Below are 23,603 nucleotides of genomic sequence, written 5' to 3'. Positions count from 1 at the left end.
ATGATTTTTGGCATATAAGTGTATTTACATGTTACATAGAGTGAATTGCTGGCATTAGTAGGGTAAATAGTGCAGTATCAATCACATCAATTACTTTCCCTTCAGGTTGTGCTAATTTATTACGGCTATTTTAAAATGAACTTATTGAAATGATAATCATATGAATATTCAAAAATGTTAATTACATACAGTAAACTAGGTAATAAAGTTTCCACACCTGGTTTTATTAATGTGTTTCAAAATAATTCCAAAATACATACCAGAGCAGGTGATTGAGAGCTGATCTCTGGAGCTGCAGTTGACTGCTTGTGCGCTGCTGCAGTTCCCCAGATGAGCTTCACTCCCAGAACAATTGAAACCCGTCACACACATGTGACTGTGTTCAGGACTGGATGTAGAGTAGCTGGAGAAGCTGAACACAGAGCCACAGCCCAGCTGTCTGCAGACCACAGAGGCCTCAGACTCACTCCAGGAGTCCAGCAGAACTCTCCTCCAGTCCTTCAAGAAGTACACCTCCACCTCCCCCTCACACTCCATCCCTCCAGACAACCTCACTCGCCCCTCATGAACTGCCATGAGTGAACCTAAATGAATTCATTTTGTTGACTTTATGAAATGCTTGGCTTTTTATATCATATTCATACATTAAACATGTTTTTAATTATGACCTGTAAATCTCAGACAACTCACCACTGCAGATGACTCCAGCATCCTGTTTATGAGAGCATGCAGTTCGACTCCATGATGAAATGGGACATTTTGACAGGTGTGTTTCGTTCCCCTCACAATCAAACACATCAGCCCAGATCTGGCCACTCCCCTCCCCAAACCAGTCTGACCCCAACACAGCCACAGCACTCCCACACTTCAGCTGAGCACAGAGGACACTGGCAGCTCTCATATCCCAGCTTACATCACACACTGTGCCCCATTCACTGAGGTACTGGAGCTCCACTCGACCAGAACAGGAGTCAGAGCCACTCACCAGCCGAGCCCGAGTGTGACCTGAGCACACAAAGTGAAACAGCAGTTATTTATTGATACAGCAGTTCAACAGAAATGCAGGTACAGTAATAACTATAGCACAACATGAAGTAAGTCATTAACAGGGCCAGGTACATAACATTGTTGATCATGTGACAGTGTTATGAAAGTATTGATGTACAAACAAAATTTTCATTGAGATAAAAAAACTACATAAAATGTTATATAAAGTATAAATGGTAAAAAATCTAAAACAATTGTCATTTTAACTGTAAATAAACAGATCATACTCTAAAAGTTTGTATCTTATTCATTAGTTTGTTTGTTTGTTTTGTATTTTTAATTCTTGGTTTGATTCAAGAGACCTTTTTTTCAGCAGGCAAACTGAAAATCTTAAATTGTTATTGTCACTAAGTATAACTTTAAAATGCCACACTAAATTACTTCTACATCACAACCCCCTTGTTTACAAACATCTGCATTTGTTTTGTACTGTTTGATGTACCTGATGGACTACAACAAACACAAACATTAAACCACTACCTGCATTAAAGCTTTTGCAACTACACTGAGCAGATCACTCAATATCGATCAAATCCAAAAGTTAAAATGGCTCATGAATAACTGACCTAGCAAATGACTACAATTTCCATGAGCACTTCAACACAACAAAATAAATGATCAAAGACATACACACACTAAGGTCTAACACTTGTGACTGTTACCTTGTTTACTTTCACACAGGATTAATTTTTCCTAGCATGTGTGACAATATTGCTGCATTGCACAGCCCTGATTAATATCCAATATAAAAAAGCTCAAATGTTATACTTAACCAGAACATATGAGTCCCACATCACTGCCATGGGTGCAGTTGAGTCTAAGTGAAGATGATGTTGGACAAAGGGAAATCTCAGATTCAATTCCTCTACACTGAAGTTCCTTTGACCACACCTGACCCTCCCCTCTGCCAAAAGCAGCTGCTCCCAGCACCTCCACAGGAAGCCCACAGCCCAGCTCTCGACACACAACCTCTGCATCCTGCTGGTCAAAGTCAGCATCACACACCGTGGACCAGGTCTCTTCATGAAGCACCTCCACTCTCCCAGAGCAACGATGAGGACCACCAGTAAGCTTGGACCTTCTATGACCTGTGTGTGATGTAACCACATAACAAATGTGCATAACATAAACAAAAGTGAGAAGTTCACAAGGAGATAGTTGCTTAAATAGTTTTCCTTCCACATGAATCTACTTGTCCAGTAGATTTTATTTTCTGCTAGTGGTGAAAGGAAAGTTTTATTCTATGCTCAACTTTGATACTAACATCAAGATTTTAAATTATGATTGATCTTTTTAAGTAAACTGTAATTCTAATAGTCCTGTGCTGTAATTCTCATGTGACTTATATTTGTATAACTCAAGGTTTTGCTTTTATGTTGTCAGTCAGTTTGAAGTTATCAGGAGTCAGGCAAATTGTTATTTCCATGTTTTTGTCGAATTTCAGTTTCTTACATTCATGTAAATGGTAAAATATTGACAAAGCACTTTCTGCAAAACATTAAACATTAAACACATCACATAGATGCTGTCCTTATTTACACTGCTGTGAAAAAAAGTATTTGCCCCATCTTTTATTTTCACTAATTTTTCACATTTAAATGTTTCAGATCATCCCACTAATTTTAATAGAAAATAATTAGAAAATAAAATAGAAAATGTTCTTTATAGATTTGTTTATTACGGCTATATTGGATGGGGTTTTTGACCAAGAACTGCCCATTTAAGGTAGTGCCAACATCTCAATGGGATTTAAGTCAGGACTTTGACTAAGCCACTCCAAAACCTTGATTTTGTTCCTTTTCAGCCATTGAGAGGTGGAGTTTCTTGTGTGCTTTGGATCATTGTCCTGCTACATAACCCAACTGAGCTTGAGCTTTAGGGCACAAACTGATGGGTGGATATTCTCCTTCATGATTTTCTGACAGAGAGCAGAATTCAAGGTTCCATCAATTGTGACCAGTCATCCAGGTCATGCAAAAGCAAAGTAGCACCAGACTATCACACTACTTACTGTTACTTTACTGTTGGTAAAACTTATGGTAGAATTCAGGCTTTACACCAGATGTAACGGTGACCCTTTATATGGGTTCTTTTGTCACCTCCTGTATGAGTCATTGATGCCCTCGGCAAATTTGGTAGGCTGGCCAGTCTTACGAAGGTTCATCAATGTTCCAAGCTTTCTCCATTTCTGTATAATTGTACTCACTGTGGTTTGCTGGAGCCTTAGAAATGGCTTTGTAACCCTTTTCAGAAGACATCACTTTTTGAGACCTTCTTGCTGCCATTGCATTCTTGCATTGCTAGATTTACATTGTTCTATTGAACTGATGTTTAGATTCAACAGGTCTGGCAGTAATCATGCCTGGGTGTGGTTAGTGAAATTGAACCCAAAAGTCAATTTAATTTAGTTACTGGTGGATTTAGTGTCTTAGGGAGCAATTACTTTTCCACATAGGGTCATGTAGGGTGCAACAGTTTTTACACAATAAATAAGATCATCATTTAAAAACAGTGTTTTGTGTTTACAAGGGTTATCTTTGTCTAATATTAAACATAGGTTGACGATGTCAAACATTCAGGTGTCACAAATATACAAAAGAAGAACAGAAGAAGACAAATCCTTTCTCACAGCACTGTAACTATGAAATGCAAATCATAGGTTATATTTTGGTCAGTCAGCAATGTTTATTCCAAATTCACACTGACATGGTTGTTCATTGTGTTAGTCTTTGCATTAAAAATACTATGAATGAAACTAATTATGTTTACATGACCCCAAAGGATCGGCCAACATGGGCCAGTAGAATTGGAAGGCATGAAGAGTCAGTTGTTGGCAACAGACAGAGAGTGGTGCAGAGAGTGAATTAGCTGAGACTCTGACAGGACTGGCAGCTGGAATAAGATGAAGTAGGATAAAGGGGAGATGGCATGGGATAAGTTGAGGAGGAGAGAGATGAAAAAGGAACATTATGCAGGAAGGGGGTAAAATGAAGGAAGAGTGGTGGGGTGTTTGAATGGACAGTGAAAAGTTGAATTAGTGAAGGGGGATGCGATGAATAATGAAAAGATGGGAAGTAGTAGGATAAAAGAGGAAAGCCTGGATGAAGACGGAGGAATAGGATGAACAAAGATGGTCAGGATGCATAAGAAGAGAAGAGGCAAGATGAAGAATGAGTAGAGGGATGAAATATGGCTGAGGTTGAGATAGGACAAAGCAGAAAGAGAGGAGAGTGATGTGAGGAGAGTGGCGATGCAACACATCACATTTTCCTCAATCTGTTTCAGCTAATATATATACAGCAAAACAGATGAACTACATTCTGTAACTGTAGAACTACAAAGTGCATCTGTTTGGCAAATAGAGCAGAAATAGTGATCCTGTAACAGTGACCTTGTTGTGTCCTGCTTCCTGCATGTTGCTCCCGAGCTGTATGTTTCATTTTCATGCCAGTATAAGTATAATCTTTTAGTATAATTCCAGTATATTTCTTATTTGCTTGGACACATTTGGCCATTCGTTATTTTGGTGGCTACAAATGATAGCAATTGTGATAATATGGTTGGAGTCTTGCAACTTTGCTCATCCAATGGTATTTTCAAGCTCATATTGGTACAAAAATGAATTGAACTCCAACAGCTTCAGAGGGAAAAAGAAAATAGCACTCAGGAAACGGGACAGAATTCTCAATAAAAAGGCCAAAAACAGGAACACAGGAAAACAGGCTGGAGAAAGGGATTAAAGCAGTAAAGAAAAAATACTTGGAGAGGCCACTTTGCTGCAAAACTACTTAAATCTGGAAAGGGTTACAAGGGATCAGCAACTACAAGGTTAGAAAAACTCTTGGTTCCTGAATGACTGCCAGCTCTCTAAAGACTTGTTGTACTGTAGATTAGAATTTGAAAAATGTAGAAAGTGGGAAAAAAAACAATAATCAGCCTTCCTGTCCCCTGCCCTCCCCGATCCTGGGTCTCTCATCTTTGCATCCTGCTTATCTCCTTATCAATGAGCTGGACATCTTCAGGCTTTTCAATAAACCAAAAAGTGAGCACTAGGGCCAGACTTGGTCTCTTCATCCACCCTGATCAACTAGTACAAATCTTCACAAACACCTTCAATTAGAACTTCGGTCTGTTCCCACATGCTTTAAACATCTACATCTCACAGCCATTGGTGAAGAATTTCCCTACAGCACTTTTCATCTCTTGGTGCAGCAGCAGCCACCAGCTGCTGGACATGCAAAAGACTCTAGAGATGGTGGTGAACCTCAGGCTCAACACTCATCATCAATAGCTCTGTAATTTCCAATGTGGATTCACTCAAGTTCCTGGACACCAGCAAATCCAGGAACCTAGAGTGTGAGAAGAATATAGTCTCCACAACCAAGACAGCACAGAGGAGAATGTTTTTCCTGAGACAGCTGAAGACATTCAACCTGCCACAGAGCCTGATGATCCAGTTCTAAACCACAATCATTAGGCACATCCTCACATCATCCATAACCATCTTGTTTGGTTTCTCCATGTCACAAGAACAAGCCAAACTCCAGTGCATAATCAGGACAGTGGAGAAGATCATGATATGTAGTCTGCCAGTGCTTCTGGACATCTATAACAACACTGCTGTGTCTGATCCACTCAGACCAGCGCAACAAACACTAACACACCACCACCAAGTCAGTGTCACTGCAGTGCTGAGAATGATCCACCACCCAAATAGTACCTGCTCTGTGGTGGTACATAGTATAAGGAGGTTTAGTTAATGAAGTGGCTAGTCTTGGCAACAATTGTATTTCTGCTTATAAAATCACCATATTTCATTAGAGTATGTACAAATTCTTCAAAATTCATGTTTGTGAGTTAGTTTGAAGGACGACGTTTAGTTCCAGATGTCTGGTGCCTCCGTGGATCTGTTACATTCTATTAGGAGTGCACCAGATTTAACATGAAGCACTGATTGGCCAGATGTTGAATGATGACTACAAATTTTACAGGGTTTCTATGAGGAGACACTTTAAACTGGTTAAACCAATAGATCAACATAAATAAAATAATAATGTTTTGTACAGCTACTGTGAATATGTGTGTGTGGTTTTTGTAATGTAAGTGTTAATTTTGAGCAAATAAAAAAAAATAATAATAATCTGCCCAAGGCACAATTACCCAAAAGAATCTTGATGTTAAAATCAGTTTAAGTGGTTGAGTTTTTGTGATGTTTACTGTTCCATTTAGGAATCATCTAACATACTAACATGCTTTTGGGGAACCAAGCCAAGATATAGAGCCTTTTAAATCTAAGTTTCATAGGTGCCTAAAACCTTTGCACTGTACTATGAATATATGTATAGGCACACGTGCACACACACACACACACACACACACACACCAGACACACTCACCTGTGGCATGTCTATATATTCAACAAGGTGCTGGGAGATTCTGGTCCACATTGACATGATTGCTTCACATAACTGTTAAAGGTTTTTCAGCTACACATTCATGCTGTGAATCGTCCATTCTACCACATCCCAAATGTCCTCACTTAAAGTACTTAAAGCTTTTGTGTTTGAGACATAAAAGAAAATCAAGCTCCACTCCACTTACATTGCTTCAGATAAAAAAAAAAGTTTTTATGTTCATCCTTCCACTGTTAGAAGGCAATTTAACACTATGGGTCTGAAAGAATGTGCAGCTGTTAAGAAGCCATTACAAACACAATGACAAAGAAATGCACTGTAAATCTTTACAGTAAAGGTCACACATTAATTGATAGCTATATGTAAATAAGTTACATACTTATTATTTGTACAGTAATTCACTGTTCATTAAGCATTAGTTATTGATTTAGTACTTAGAAATTAGTAATTGAGTGTACAGTTAACCGATCAGTTTAGTTTGTTATAGTTCAGAGCTTATTTACTTATTAACTGTGCATTAACTACTGCTTACTACACTGGCAATGAACTGATGTACGTTTATTCAAATAAATAAGTAGCAAGAGAACTAACAAGTGCTTATGTGTTAATCTTGTGAATTATCTGATATTTAATCTTCTGATTTAATGTAATAAATTAATCACCACTTTGTGTCCCTCCCAGTAAAGAGATTATTCTCACTACAATTCATACTATAGACTCATGATTAAGACTTGGTACTGATATCTTAATTTATCTCTACTTGTTTTGTGTCCCCTCAAGTAAAGTGGGAAATATACAAATATTATGGAATAACATTTAATCTGTTAAATCCTAAATAATAAGAAAATAATGTGATAGCTTCTGTCAGTGTACAGATATTTCATTTTTATGCTTATAAAGGCAACTGTTTACATTCTTTGGATAAGCAGCCTGTGTTTTAGGCCTAACAATTTTTTTTTTTCCTGTGATTCACAGTGAAATCTGTATGGGCTGCTCTTAATCACAAATTTGTATTATAATTAGTAGAGTAATAGTGAAGATCACCTAGAGGGACACACAAAGCAGTAATTAATGTTAAAGTTTCATTAAGTGAATATGTGGCAGTGAAGGAAAGTGTCCAGTAAAGCCCAAAAACTTCATACGACACTGCACAGTGGAAGAAAGTGTAATTAAAGATAAAAGTAATTAAAGTATAATAAAAGATAATTAAAGCGGATTAAAATATAAGTGCTTGACCATTTTTATGTTACATATTTATGAGTAAACACACTTATCAGTTTATTAGCAGTTTAGTAAGTACTAGTTAATAGATAGTTAAAGAGTAAATGAGATGCAAACTGACAAACTATCAATTAACTGTGTACTTAATTAATATGTACTTAATCAAAAACGAAAGTACAATATATAAATAATGAATATTTAATTACTTATAAGCATATAATTATACATATTGAAGTAAAATAACAAAACTGGACACCTGAGATGCAGAATAAAGTTGTGTGGACTATTAATCTAAATTTGTAAGTAGGACTATATGGATTGATGAAAGCAAAAAGTGCAAACAAAGTCAAAGACTGAACTTTAAATGTGTTCACAAGAACAACAATTAAAATTCCTGCATATTTCTTTGAAAACCCGAAAGCAATAAAAAACAGAAGCTATACTAAAGGATAAAGACACATTAACGACTGAAACATTTGTTTATTAGTTATTTAGCTGTTTGGGCATCTGTGTAGCTTTTCGGCAAGTAGCAGGATTTGGTATTAAAAATGATTTAAACGTACCTGAACAATGAATTTCGATATCTATAAGATGAATACAGCTATGTTTGCCCCATCCCAGTGATCCACAGTTTTTCAGTGTAGACTCTGATCCACTGCAGTCCACATGACTCATCCAGATCGGTCCTGATCCTCCTACAGCAGCATCCAGACTCAATGGATCCCCACAGCTCAGCTCTCTACACACCACTGAAACATCTCTCATATTCCAGATATAGCCGCACACTGTTCCCCACTGTCCTCTATGAAGAATCTCCACTCTCCCAGCACAGCGACTGCCACCATCCACCAACCTCACACTGTCTGTAAGAAACAGAGTAAGAGAGAAAAGATGAATATACAAATGGCAAAACCAAATCAGAAATCACCAGACAACTATCTTTGAACACAAAATGTGTTTAATGTGGTAAAATGTGACACCATTCTAACTAACTGAAAATCAATAAATCAATCAATCAATCAATCAATCAATCAATCAATCAATCAATCAATCAATCACTTACCAGCACAGACAACGCTCACATCACTGTCATGGGTGCAGTTGTGTTTGAGTGAAGATGATGTTAGACAGAAGTAAATCTGAGACTCGTTGCCTCTACACTGAAGCTCCTCTGACCACACCTGACCCTCCCCTCTGCCAAAAGCAGCTGCTCCCAGCACCTCCACAGGAAGCCCACAGCCCAGCTCTCGACACACAACCTCTGCATCCTGCTGGTCAAAGTCAGCATCACACACTGTGGACCAGGTCTCTCCATGAAGCATCTCCACTCTCCCAGAGCAGCGAGAACCACCAACCAACCTGACTCCTAAAATATAATCATTGATTTTTTCTTTTTTTAGAACATTGTCACTGTCCTGTCTAATATATTACATTTATAATTCAACCGTATTCTAAACAATTTATATACATATATATATATATATATATATATATATATATATATATATATATATATATATATATATATATATATATATATATATATATATATAGAGAGAGAGAGAGAGAGAGAGAGAGAGAGGGAGAGAGATAGTTTATGAAGGTAACGCTTGTAAAAAATAGTGTGATCTTACTCTGATACTTTACCAGCCCTTCTTGATAATAATGCGACTGTGCAGCTAGGATGTTGACTGTTCCAGTTGTTTGTCAATGCATACAGTATTTCTTAGACCTCAGCACTGCTAAATGGCCTACATTTATTAGCCTACACATTGTGTAGCTTAATAATAATAAAAAAGGACCTATCTTCATTGAACTGCAGCTACATTTCCTTTGATATTTGCCATCATTACTATGTTATTGACAGTTTTAGGACTTGTTAATAAAGTGGATGATGCTAAGGGCTCTTGCACATGATGCTCTACAAAACCTGAGTCCTGTCAACATAGGCTGGATGCAGCAGATGCTGATAGTACAGTCGTGAGGGAGTGAAGAAACTAAGAAATTATTTTGCTGGCTTTTCTCATCCTGCATTCTTTCCAGACTTAATGTTGTTAAAGTTGTTTTTGTGTTTTGAAATGCCAATCGAAATAGCACCCCTTGAGTCAGGTTTTCTGGTGTTCCTCATGTACATATCTTGCAATTTTTGTTAAAATTATACATAGACATATTTATAGCCAAAATGACATGGACACACCTTGTTCAGTTCAGATGCTTCGGTCAAACATCTTGCTGATAGGTGTATAAAAACATGTAGCCATACAATCACCATAGAGAAACATTGGCAGCAGAATAGGCTTCACTGAAGAGATCAGTGACCTTAAATGCAGCACTGTCATAAAATATCTTTAGCCACAAGTCAGTCAGTCAGTGCTATTATCATGAAGCAGCAGACCATGATGCAAACTCACAGAGTGGGGATGCTGAGCATTGAGGCACAAAGGACTCACTACAGAGCATTGCATCACTACAGAGATTAAAATGCCTCTGGAAGCAACATCAGCACAAGACCTGTGCATCAGAAGCTTCATGAAATGGGTTTCAATAGCTAAGCAACTGCACATCATAGTAAGATTACTATGCACAATGCTAATCATTAGCTGGAATGGCATAAAGCACAAACACCTGGACTTGTACCAAAAATCTTTGGGAATAATCAATGGTGAGTGAGGCTTTTTTGTTCAACAACAGTACCTGATCCACAAATTATTTTTTGACTAAGTGAGCACAAATTTCCACAGACTGAGCTAGATGGCCTCTCCTTGCTTCACCACCTTACCATGGTGGAGAGGTTTGCATGCCTACATGATCCTAGGAGCTATGTTGTCAGGGGCAAAAGCTCCTGGTAGGGTCTCCCAAGGCAAACAGGTCCTAGGTGATGGGCCAGACAAAGGGTGATCCAAAAACCCCATATGAAGAAAAAGACCAGGACGCAGTTTCCCTCATCCAGATTAGGGTTACCAGGGCCACACCCTGGAGACAGGCCTGGGGGAGGGGCTCCTCGGGGAGCGCCTGGTGGCCGGCCTTTACCCATGGGTCCAGGCTGGGCTCAGCCCGAAAGAGCTACATGGGACCAATCTTCCATGGACCCAACACCCGTGGGAGAGGCGCTTATGGGAGTTCGGTCCAATGTGGATCAGGTGGCAGCCGAGGGTGGGGGCCTTGGTGTTCCGATCCTCGGCTACTGAAACTGGCTCTTGGAACATGGAATGTGACCTCTCTGGCAGGGAAAGAGCCTGAGCTAGTGTATGAGGCTGAGAGATACCAACTAGGTATAGTTGGCAGGGCACATGGCAGGGGCTCTGGAACAGACTCTCTCAAGAGGGGTTGGACTTTATTCCATTCTGGAGTTGTCCAGGGTGAGAGGCGTCAGGCAGGAGTGGGCTTACTCATAGCTCCCCGGCTCAGCACCTGTACGTTGGGGTTTTCTCTGGCAGATGAGAGGGATATTGCCCTGTGCCTTCGGGTCAGGGAACGGGCTCTGACCCTGGACCCTGGGGGTACTGGAAAGTGTGCCCTGTGGGGACTCCATTGTCTTGCTGGGTGACTTCAATGCTCACCTGGGCAATGACAGTGAGACCCGGAAGGGTGTGACTGGGAGGAACGGCCTCCCCGTTCTGAACCCGAGTCATGTTTTGTTACTGAGGTTCTGGCAGACCCAAACGAGTTGTGAGGGTTTGTTGGGAACGTCTGGCAGAGGAACCTACCAGAAAGAGCTTCAACTCCCACATCCAACAAAGCTTCAACCGCATACCAAGGCAGGCTGGTGACATCGAGTCTGAGTGAGCCCTGTTCCATGCCTCCATTGTCAATGCAGTGGATCGGAGCTGTGGCCGCAAGGTCGTAGGTGCCTGTCGTGGTGGCAATCCCCGAACCGGTTGGTGGACACCTTGGGTAAAGGAAGCTGTCAAGCGGAAGAAAGAGTCCTATCGGGCCTGGTTGGTTTGTGGCACTCTGGAGGCAAAAGACGGGTATCGAAGGACCAAGCGTATCGCAGCTTCGGTGGTTGCTGAGGCAAAAACTTGGGTGTGGGAGGAGTTTGGTGAGGCTATGGAGAAAGACTATTGACAGGCACTGAGAAGGTTCTGGCAAACCGCCAGGCACCTCAGGAGAAGAAAGCAGTTCCTGACCAACACTATACAGTGGGGCTGGGGGGCTGCTGACCTCGAATGGGGATGTCATTGGATAGTGGAAGGAATACTTCAATGATCTTCTCAATCCCACCAATGATCCTTCCCCAGAGGAGGCAGAGGTTGGAGATCTGAGCGAGGGTCCATCCATCACTCAGGCTGGGGTCACCAAGGTGGTTGGAAAATTCCTTGGTGGCAGAGCACTGGGGTGGATGAGATCCGCCTGAAATTCCTGAGGGCTCTGGATGTTGTAGGGCTGTCTTGGCTGACACGCCTCTGCAACATCGCATGGACATCTGGGACAGTCCCCCTGGAATGGCAGACTGGGGTGGTGGTCCCACTTTTTAAGAAAGGGGACCGGATGGTGTGTTCCAACTATCGGGGATCACACTTCTCAGCCTACCTGGTAAGGTCTATGCAGGGGTACTGGAGAAGAGAGTCCGACCAGTATTTGAATCTCAGCTACAAGAGGAAAAATGCAGGTTTTGCCCAGGTCATGGAACGCTTTTTATCCTCACCAGGGTCCTCCTACAACCAGTCCACATGTGTTTTGTGGATTTGGAGAAGGCATTTGACTGCGTTCCTTTGGGGGATCCTGTGGGGAGTGCTCCGGGAGTACGGGGTGATGGGTTATGGGCCATTCAGTTCCTGTACAAATGGAGCAGGAGTTTGGTTCATATAGCTGTAGTAAGTCGGACTGGTTTCCAGTCAGGGTTGGACTCTGCCAGGGCTGTCTGTTATCACCAATTCTGTTCATAACTTTTATGGACAGAATGTCTCGGAACAGCCAAGCGGCGGAGGGTGTCATGTATGGTGGCCTCATTTCACGCCTGCTTTTTGCGAATGATGTGGTCCTGTTGGTCTCATCAGGCGGGGACCTCCAGCTCTCTCTGGACCAGTTTGCAGCCAAGTGTAAAGCGGCTGGGAGGAAAATCAGCACCTCTAAATCTGAGACCATGGTCCTCAGTCGGAAAAGGGTGGAATGCTCTGTCCAGGTCGGGAGTGAATTCTTGCCCCAAGTGGAGGAGTTTAAATATCTTGGGATTTTGTTCACAAGTGAAGGAAGGATGGAGCAAGAGGTTGACAGGCAGATTGGTGCAGCATCTGCAATAATGCAGACCCTATACAGGTCCATCATGGTGAAGAGAGAGGTGAGCCAGAAGGCAAAGCTATCAATTTACCAATCAATCTACGTTCTGACTCTCACCTATGGTCACGAGCTTTGGGTAGTGACTGAAAGAACGAGATTGTGGATACAAGCGGCCAAAATTAGCTTTCTCAGCAGGGACTCTCCCTTAGAGATAGGGTGAGAAGACACGATTCGGGAGAGGCTCGGAGTAGTGCCGCTGCTCCTCCACGTTGAGAGAAGCCAGTTGAGATGGTTCAGGCATCTGGTAAGGATGTCCTCTGGACTCCTCCCTAGGGAGGTGTTCCAGACATGTCCGATGGGGAGGAGACCCCGGGGAAGACCCAGGACACGTTGGAGGGATTATATCTCTGGACTGTCTTGGGAACGCCTCGGTATCCCTCCGGAAGAGCTGGAGGAGGTGGCAGGGGAGAGGGAGGGGAGGCCTAGGCCTCTTTGCTTAGGCTGCTGCCCCTGCGACCCGGACCCGGATAAGTGGTTGAGGATGGATGGATAGATGGATGAACTAGATGGCCTCATACTGCAGGCAGTTGGCTACACTGACCTTTCCACACCTCTCCACTGCGTCATTGCCAAGGGGGTAACATTTCATTTGGACTTGGGCTGCAAAGAAGCGTTCCAGTGGATGCCTGAGGCCTTCACCACAGTCCCTGTGCTGTCATTCCCTGACCCTACCATCCCATTCATTTCTTTAAACAGATACCAGCAATGACTGCAATTGGTCTGTTCTCTTCTAGTTGGAAAAGGGTGCAGAGAATACAGCTGGAGGAGCAGTGGGCTAGATAGGACTACATATCGAGCAAGACAGAAGCATGTCAACACCGATTCACTGTGGTCACGTACAGGAGAGGGCTGCAAACACTATAACTGCTGCCTCAGATGCAGTGAAATCAAGCATTGTATCAGCATGGAGAAGGTTCAGCAAGAACAGGATAATGCTGTGCTGTGGAGGATAATAAACTGGCAGCACAGCAGCAGAGGCCAGAGTGGTTGGCTACAGTGGCTCACAGGTTAGTTATAAAAGCCTTTCTTTCCCAATTGAATAGCCTAGCAGTCCATGGGAGTCTCCTTTTTCAGTGCAGGAAGATGTCATTACCACGGTAGCATCCAGTTCCCAAAGCATTACAATGCCATGATTATAGTAGACTGTGGAAAACCTCTTCTTCTTCTTCTTCCGGCTGCTCCCTTTAGGGGTCGCCCCAGCGGATCATCTGCCTCCATCTTGCCCTATCCACTGCCTCCTCTACTTTTACAGCAACCATCTCCATGTCCACCTTCACTACATCCATAAACCTTCTCTGAGGTCTACCTCTTCTCCTACTACCCAGCAGCTCCATCTCCAACATTCTTTGCCCAATATATCCACTATTCCTCCTCAACACATGTCCAAGCCATCTCAACCTGGCGTCTCTGGCTCCAAACTGCTCCACCTTCACTGTCCCTCTGATCTACCCATTTCTAATCTTGTCCATCCTTGTCACTCCCAACGAAAATCTCAGCATCTTCATCTCTGCCACCTCCAGCTCAGCATCCTGTCTTTTAGACAGAGCCACAGTCTCCAAACCATACATCAAAGCAGGACGCACTACTGTCTTGTAAACCTTCTCTTTCACTCTTGCTGCTATCCTTCTGTCACACATCAGCCCTGACACCCGTCTCCACCCACTCCATCCTGCCTGCACCCTCTTCTTCACCTCTTTTCTACAATGTCCATTGCTCTGGATGGTTGACCCAAGATATTCGAAGTCATCCACCTTTACGACCTCTACTCCTTGCATCTTCACCTTTCCACCTGTCTCCCTCTCATTCACACACATGTATTCCATCTTGTCTCTACTCACCTTCATTCCTCTCCTCTGCAGTGCAAACCTCCACCTCTCCAGAAACTTCTTTTCCACCTGCTTTCTACTCTCACCACAGATTACAATGTCATCTGCAAACATCATGGTCCATGGAGCCTCCTGCCTGACCTCATCTGTCAACCTTTCCATCACCATTGCAAACAAGAAGGGGCTCAAAACTGATCCCTGATGTAACACTACCTTCACATTGAAACCATTTGTCACTCCAACTGCACACCTCACCACTGTCTCACTATCCTCATACATGGCCTGCACCACCCTAACATACTTTTCAGCTACACCTGACTTCCTCATACAGTACCACAGTTCCTCTCTTGGCACCTTATCATATCACTCACCTTAGCCTTGTTTCAACAACTCTTTCCCATACCTTCATGGTGTGGCTCATCAACTTTATACCTCTGTAGTTACTGCAGCTCTGCACATCACCCTTGTTCTTAAAAATGGGGACCAGTACACTACTTCTCCACTCATCAGGCATCCTCTCACTCTCCAGGATTTTGTTAAACAACCTGGTTAAAAAGTCCACTGCCTTCTCTCCTAAACTAATCTCCATACCTCCACAGGTATGTCATCTGGACCAACTGCCTTTCCATTCTTCATTCTTTTTAAAGCTGCTCTCACTTCCACCTTACTAATTCTCTGCACTTCCTGATCCACTGTCTCTTCCCCCGTTGTCCTCCTCTCTCTCTCGTTTTCCTCATTCATTAGTTCTTCAAAGTACTCCTTCCATATTCTCAACACTCTCTGTTCACTCACTAGTACATTTCCCTCTCTATCCTTTATCAGCCTAACCTGCTGTACATCCTTTCCAGCTCTATCTCTCTGTTTAGCCAAATGATAGAAGTCCTTTACTCCTTCTTTAGTGTCCAGCCTCTCATACAGCTCATCATAGGCCTGAGCCTTTGCCTTTACCAACATTCTTTTTGCTATGCGACTAGCCTCACAGTACTCCTGCCTACTTCCTTCATCTCTCTGGTTATCCCACTTTTTCTTAGCTGCCTTCTTCTTCTGAATACTCTCCTGGACTTCCTCAGCCCACCACCAACTTTCCTTGTCTTCTTTCCTCTGACCAGATGAAACACCCAACACATTTTTGCCAGTTTCTCTCACCAGGAAATGTGGAAAACAAAAACACAAAAAAACATTTCACCGTCATACCCACTGTGGTACATTTACCCCCATTCCCATGCAGCTCTCTACTACAGACACAGAACATTAAGGCAACCAGAGTGCAGCAATGATAGAGGTGCCAGAGGCAACCAAGCAGTGTGAAGTAGTGACAACCAGAGAAACTAGTAGAAGGTTAAGGTAACTTATTTACTTTGCTGATCTTTACACTAACCGTATTCATGGTATGACATTGTTAAAATTAACATTAGCAAATACAGTAACCAAGATAAATTTACCTTAAAGCTGCTTGTTTGTTTTTCAAATAGAACTGTGTGAGTGCAGTCTGTGAGTGTAGTCTGTATGGCAATTTTATCCCAAACTTTTTTGGCTTCAAATTTCTAATAAAGAAATAGCATCTTTCAGATGATCAGACTGATTTCAGACTGCATAGATCTGAATTACATATTCCACAGTAATACTATTCACCCTTGCTAAATAGAGAAAGTAGTTCTTAGAGATAGCTAACAAGTACAGCGAGTTGTGTCAATCACAAATTATCAATTATGTATTTTTCAGAAGACATGCCAGTGGGGCCAGCTGTCAGCAACCAATAAACAAAATGGTTTAATGAGATGGTGGACAATTAAAAACACTGTGCAATTTTAGGTGTGTTCTGCCACAGCTTTGAAGCAATTTTATATCCATAAACCAAGATTCACTACTGACTATGGCAGTAAAGTCAATGATGTAATGCTGGGTTTGCAAATCAGAGACGTGCAGGGATAAACAGAGTTATCCCTAGACCAAGTCAATAACCAGAAGAGCCAAATAGAATGCATAGGAATTGGCAAAAAACGAAGTCAATAAACAGGCAAGGGTCAAAACCACAGAAGAATTGGACAAACAACAAAGCCAAAAACAGGAGTGAGAATCGTAAACCGGAGAATACAAAGCGAGGTCAAAACACAGAACAGCAATCAGAAAAATAAAGGGCTTGGTATGCACTGACGGAAAAATGGGAATACTTCACAAAGGTCAGAATCAAACAGACAGGAATATATACAGAGCTAAACAGGTGGTGGTGATTAGAATTCAGGTGACTGTGGGTGGATTCTGGGAAGTGGAGTCCTTGATGGTATGAGTCTCTGACTGAGAACAAGGAAGCATCACAAATGATGCCGCTTTCTCCATCTATACAAAGGAGTGCCTATGACACCTGCTGCTAGTGAGTAGGCACAATTTAGTAGTTTGCTCGGTGTGAGTTTGGGTGGGGCAGTGCACAGTAACAGCAGCAGAAATGCTCAGTTTCTCTTAGAGAAGGAGGCATCAAAGACAAGCCCACAAGACTATTTTTGTAGTCGTATACATTCTGCTTAGTAATGTATGTTTACTGGAGCTCTGACTGAAGCATTTCCAATTAACCTTTCAGCGGCATGTACAGTGTGTAGTGGCCATAGTTACACTTTGTGATTCTCTATTTCTATATCAGTCATTACTCTCATTGTTGCAAACAGTACTGCAATGCTTTTCTGAAATAAAAAAAAAGTTTAAGAGGTAGAAAATGTGAATGTGCTCATTTAAAAGCAGTTTATAGTCAGTTATTTCTAATATGTGAATACAGTTTACCTGAGCAGATGACTCCAGCATCTTTGGAATGATCACAATCATGTTTACTTGATTCTAATGATGAACACTTTTTCAGTGTTGACTCTGATCCACTACAGTGAACATTATCCATCCAGATTGGTCCTGATCCTGGTCCAAAATGAGCATCACTCAGTGCATCTACAGCCTCTCCACAGTGCAGCTCTCTACACACCACTGCAGCATCTCTCATATCCCAGTAATCACCACACACTGTTCCCCACTGTCCTCTATGAAGAACCTCCACTCTCCCAGCGCAGCGACTGCCACCATCCACCAACCTTACACTGTCTGTATAACACAGAGAGAGAGAGAGAATACAAGACAAAAAATGAAAGACAGCTCCTCGTTGCTACACTCAAATGGTGCAAAGAAAAAATCTTTGTAGAAAAGAGAACAATTGCTCTTTGATCTCTTACCAGCACACACCAGTCCCACATCACGGTCATGGGAGCAGTTGCGTTTGAGTGAAGACGATGTTGAACAGAAGTAAATCTGAGATTCGTTGCCTCTACACTGAAGCTCCTCTGACCACACCTGACCCTCCCCTCTGCCAAAAGCAGCTGCTCTCAGGACCTCCACAGGAAGCCCACAGCCCAGCTCTCGACACACAACCTCTGCATCCTGCTGGTCAAAGTCAGCATCACACACTGTGGACCAGGTCTCTCCATGAAGCACCTCCACTCTCCCAGAGCAGCGAGAACCACCAACAAGCATCACTCCTGAAATATTACCAAGGGAGAAAAGAAAACATTTTACAGTGATGATTAATGGTGACTAATATACAAGTTTTGAGAAAAAAAAATATATTTAGTAAACATTTTAAATGGACCTTAAATGTCTTGGGTAATAAACTAACAAAACAATAATAAATACTGGGAAATATATAGACAGAGAAAAAAAATGAAAGAAAAATGTAAGTGAATAGTGGAAAAACCATAACAAGTGCAGATGCTTCCAGTCCAATGCATTTTATAATGCAGTAATGTTATTTATTATTATTATTATTAATGATCTACCTGGGAAAAAGGGAGGGCTTGTCCAAAGGCAGGACCAGATATAGTATATTAGTCAGTCCTGGGATTTAAACATGTGCCTTTAGTTGCTGGTTCACCTTTCCTACCACTAGGAAACACCCAAGTAGTTCAAATCCTACTATGCTCTGTCACATATTTTAACTTGCTTAGCAGATGGAGGTGATCTTTATCATTAATCTATAATCTATTAATCATTAAAAATCTATAGAAAATATCTAGGTGGATTTGAAGGAGTCATGGATGGCAGGTGCTTCACTCACAAAGACTGACTAGTGTGTCAAAAGGTACAGTAAATAAAGTCATATCTGCGTTGAGATCTATGATAAAAACATTAGTCAAATGGGTTGGAAATTGTGGTCAAAAGCAATGATTCAATGATTCTGATGCTTGTGCTTATGCTTTAGAATCAGAATCTTGATTTGTTATGCATCAAATGTACAAGGGATATCTCTTGAAGCAGGTGTCAACATAAAATTAAATCCATAAAATTAAAAACTGAAAGTAATGTTTCCTTTTTGATCCTTTTATTCAATTGAAAACAGTGCAAAGACAATATATTTAATCTTTCACTTGTTTAATTTTCTTTTTAAGTTTTCTTTTTATTCTATTATTATAACTTGATCATATGACTGGTTAATGTTAAATTAATTGGGTTTGAAAAAAATCTTCATAAATATAACAATCAATGAAGCAATGCTCAAATTATAAATGTGCGTCTTGTCAGTCCTCCAAGCTGAAGCTGAATTGTTTTAGAAAGAGAAAAAATAGTGGCTGAACCACACTAAAAGAAACAGAAACTGCACCCCTCCCTTTCACATTTTGGGTGTCAAACAGAGGATTCCTCTTTAGAGTTTTCTTCTCATGACAATGAAGACAGCTCTGATTAAGTTAGCTGACTGTCAAAGAAACAGAGTCAAAGATGGGGAAGCTAAAAATTAACCCTCAGGACTGAGCCCATAATTTGCAAAACGATATGTCACTTCTAGCCTTCATAACTCACAAAAACACAAGAAGCATATATATGAAAAATTCTAATCTGGATTCAGGCCACATCACAGCACTGAGACGGCTCTAGTTAAGATAACTAATGATCTTCTTCTTGCCTCTGATCAAGGCTACATATCTCTCTTAGTGCTACTTGAGCTTAGCGCGGCTTTCGATACAATAGACCACAACATTCTCCTAGAAAGGTTAGAAAACATGGTTGGAGTCACAGGGACAGTCCTATCATGGTTCAGATCTTACCTATCAGAACGTTATCAGTTTGTTAGGGTAAACAATTTATCTTCCAATTATTCAAAAGTGAGATTTGGAATTCCGTAGGGGTCTATATTAGGACCATTATTATTTACACTATACATGTTACCGTTAGGCACAGTTATAAGTAATCATGGCGTAACCTTTCATTGTTATGCAGACGATACTCAACTGTACATATCAGCCAAGCCTGATGACAAATATAGGTTAAAGAAAATGGAGGACTGTGTAAAAGACGTGAAAGGCTGGATGTTACGGAACTTCCTCCTATTAAACAGTAACAAAACAGAGGTTCTCCTTCTGGGTCCAAAATTAGCAAGAAGTAAATTACCAGATTTAATCTTAAATCTCGCTGACTTTCCAGCCACACCTGGATCAGCAGCAAAAAATCTTGGTGTTATATTTGATTCATATTTATCATTCGATCAACACATAGGCAGCATCACTAGGACAGCTTTTCTACATCTTCACAACATTGCTAAGATAAGAAATGCTCTATCCCTGCGTGACGCAGAAACACTAGTACACGCTTTTATTACTTCTAGGCTAGACTACTGTAACGCGCTACTGTCAGGATGCACAAGCAGGAATTTAAACAAACTCCAACTAGTCCAAAACGCCGCAGCCAGGGTCCTCACTAAAACTAGAAAATTTGATCATATTAGTCCAGTGCTATCATCACTTCATTGGCTGCCTATTAAATTCCGTATTGATTATAAAATCCTTTTATTGACTTATAAAGCCCTACATGGTCTCCCGAGTACTTACAAGACCTTGTTTCTCATTATGAGCCATCATGACCACTCAGATCACAGAGTGCTGGCTTATTAATAGTCCCCAGAATTCACAAGGTTTCAGCTGGGGGACGAGCTTTTTCTTATAAAGCCCACAAACTCTGGAATGATCTTCCAGAAACTGTTCGGGACTCAGACACAGCCTCAAACCAAACTGTTTCAGAGTGCTGCCGTGTCTGTGTGTCCTTCTGGTTCTCTCCTTTTAGCTAAGCTGTCATAATCAGATCTGCCGGAGTCATTAGCCACACTCTGTAAATGTTTACATCCCCTGTTTATGTACAAACAGATAGAATAAAACTAATTCCATCTCCCTGCTTTCTTTCCGAGTATACAATCACCTATATGTCCGGCTGGACACTGAAGGACGACCAACTGCCGAGCCCTCCTGCTACCCACTTCAGACCAGCTGCCCACGCCCCAGCTGCCACCACCTGCCTTGGACTAGCTGCCCACCCTACACTGATGTTCTCATAGACTCCTAACTATTCCTAATACCAATATTACTGCTATTAATATTTGTAGTATAATCACTTGTAGGTAGTTTGACCAGAGGAGGATGGGTCCCCCCTGGTGAGCCTGGTTCCTCCCAAGGTTTGGAACCTCCCTGGTTCCTTGCCACTGTTGCCCTTGGCTTGCCCACCGGGGGGTTTTTGTACATTCTTACAGTCCTGTTAAAACTTTGTTTTTTCCGAAATTCTGTAAAGCTGCTTTGTGACAACATCCAGTGTAAAAAGCTCTACACAAATAAATTTGATTTGATTTGATAACTTCAGAACGTTTCAAAGTACAATCATGATCCACACATCAGGACATTCAGAAGACATCATTGAGCTGTGACATCAGCATCAGTGAGTAGTTTGACTTGGAATATCACCTAAAAGCGACATGATTCACACATCACATCACTCATCAGACTCTGCCTTCACCATCCAGAGTCATTTCATCCACCTGTGACCATCCATCAGCCAGAGATCCAGCTCCAAAATCACCCAAATCCCACTCACTACGGTTATATTACATATGACAAATATTAGAAAGTGAATTATATGTAGCTCTGTCTAAGTTTACACTGATTTTGAGTATTGAAAATATTATGTATATATGAAAAAATATGTGATATTAAATATGCAACATAATATGTAATTAAAAATAAAGCCTGACTTTAAACACATTTCTCAATCCCGTACTCTGACAAACTTCACACAGTATGAAACCCGTCAAACAAGAGACAATAAAATACTGGATCTGCTTGATGCCAAAGCCAAGAAGGCATATAATTCATCACCCCTCCCTCCCATTGGAAGGTCAGATCACAACCTGGTTCATCTTCTGCCAGTGTATAAATGCTGTCACCCTCACAGTTAAGAAAGGATCTGAGGGGACTGCAGAGGCTCTGAAACGCTGTTCTGACACAACAGTATAGGAGGAACTGTGTGATCCTTATGGGGGGACATTGACAGTCTCACACACTGTATAACTGACTGTATAAACTTTCACATGAAGAACTTTGCAACTTTATCATTAGAAAAGCAGAAATGTCAAAGGTGTTTTATATTAAGCACAGAAATGTGTAACTGATCCAAATAGAATAAAATCGTATGAATGATGTGTGCATCATACGGTCACAAAACTGGGTATTTATAAATTGTACAGTTTTGAATTGTTTACTTTTGCAAAAGATCTGAGGTCTTCTGCTGCTTGTGTATGTGGCTGTATGAACTGTGTGTAGTGTTTGGACAAAATGAGCCCTGTTTTCAAAACCGTGCTTAAGCAATTGTAAAAAAATGATATATGTTGTGGCTGTGTACTTTGTCTGTTTAGGCTCAAAGCTGCATTTCCTTGAGCCATACTATCAAGTTATTCTTGAGAATTTGGTATGTTCTGCCATGCACTGTTAATAGTGATGAAAAGTATATTATATTCACCTACTGTGAAAGCTTTACATGTGGAGAATGTAAAGAATGCAATGTATTCTTCTTTTCTGTTTTTTATAGATTGATACAGCATATACCTTGTGCCAGATACACTGGTTCTCTGCCTCAGCTATCACGACAGGATTTAGATTTTACTGGGGATGCTGCTCTAAATTTTAAAGAGAATATTTTACTATTTTAAGCTTCCTCATAGCCCATTCAGTGAATCGTGAGCCACTGGTTAGAGATGTGAATTAGAGGTGGTTAAGGTACTAATATTAAAAAGACAAAAAAAAAACATTGAAAGATAGATTTGTTAGATGACACTTTGTTTCAGTCTATCTCAGATAAGTTTTATTCCAGGGCTTTAGCTCAGAGTAGAATCACTGTTTTTATCTACATTTTATCTACAGTCCTCTTTTTGGTGTTGTGTATATATACACCAACCAGCCACTTCATTAAGTACACCTGCTTGTTTCTGCATTCACTGTCTATTTTATAGTGTCCACTTATCAATTACCAATTGTTCTACAATTACAGACTGTCCATCTGTTTCTTTTCATACTTTATTAGCCCCATGTTACCCTGCTCTTCAATAGTCAGACCTCAGAATGAATGGTGCAATTTTTGATAAGCTCTCAATATTTAATTTGCCACTGTATAAAACCTTAATAATACTTAAAATTGTTACTGGAGAGCAGGCAGCTTGGTCACTTAAGTAGTAATTGAGCCAGAAAATAACACAATAAAAAAATAGTTTAAAAAAGCCTGCTATCATCAGTTATGTTGCAATGGTTACAGACACCGTGCAGTCTGAATCTTGCACAGTGCTGATCAGGCAGAGAAACTGAATTTTTTTGGCTCCATTTGAATAATTTTTCCAAGTGTGATATTTGAAGAATTCAAAAAAAATGTTTGTAAAAATAATAATAATAATCATCAGGTTAGGTTTGTTACTTGGTTCTTGCAACAAGAAAAATTCACATGAATATATAATGTATACTTGAATATAAGGTTGCATAAT

At 40.9% G+C, this 23,603-nt stretch overlaps 1 protein-coding gene across 1 annotated transcript in view; it reads right to left on the bottom strand.

Annotated features, from left to right (window-relative positions):
- The window catches only part of LOC108416251 (antigen WC1.1-like), a 30,632-nt gene extending 12,527 nt beyond the window's left edge, over nucleotides 1-18,105 (bottom strand). The window contains exons 1-6 of the mRNA XM_037540232.1: nucleotides 17,998-18,105; nucleotides 17,786-17,869; nucleotides 8,246-8,545; nucleotides 1,821-2,135; nucleotides 691-1,005; nucleotides 261-584 (exon numbers count right to left, since the gene is read on the bottom strand). Of these exons, the coding sequence (XP_037396129.1) occupies nucleotides 261-584; nucleotides 691-1,005; nucleotides 1,821-2,135; nucleotides 8,246-8,447 (1,156 nt within the window). The 5' untranslated portion in view covers nucleotides 8,448-8,545; nucleotides 17,786-17,869; nucleotides 17,998-18,105. The remainder of the gene's footprint in view (nucleotides 1-260; nucleotides 585-690; nucleotides 1,006-1,820; nucleotides 2,136-8,245; nucleotides 8,546-17,785; nucleotides 17,870-17,997) is intronic.
- Nucleotides 18,106-23,603: the final 5,498 nt, after the last annotated feature.

The sequence above is a fragment of the Pygocentrus nattereri genome, chromosome 1, assembly GCF_015220715.1.
Source record: "Pygocentrus nattereri isolate fPygNat1 chromosome 1, fPygNat1.pri, whole genome shotgun sequence".
Classification (NCBI taxonomy): domain Eukaryota; kingdom Metazoa; phylum Chordata; class Actinopteri; order Characiformes; family Serrasalmidae; genus Pygocentrus; species Pygocentrus nattereri.
Note: the sequence above shows the minus strand (reverse complement) of the source record. Positions and strands in the feature narration are given on the sequence as shown.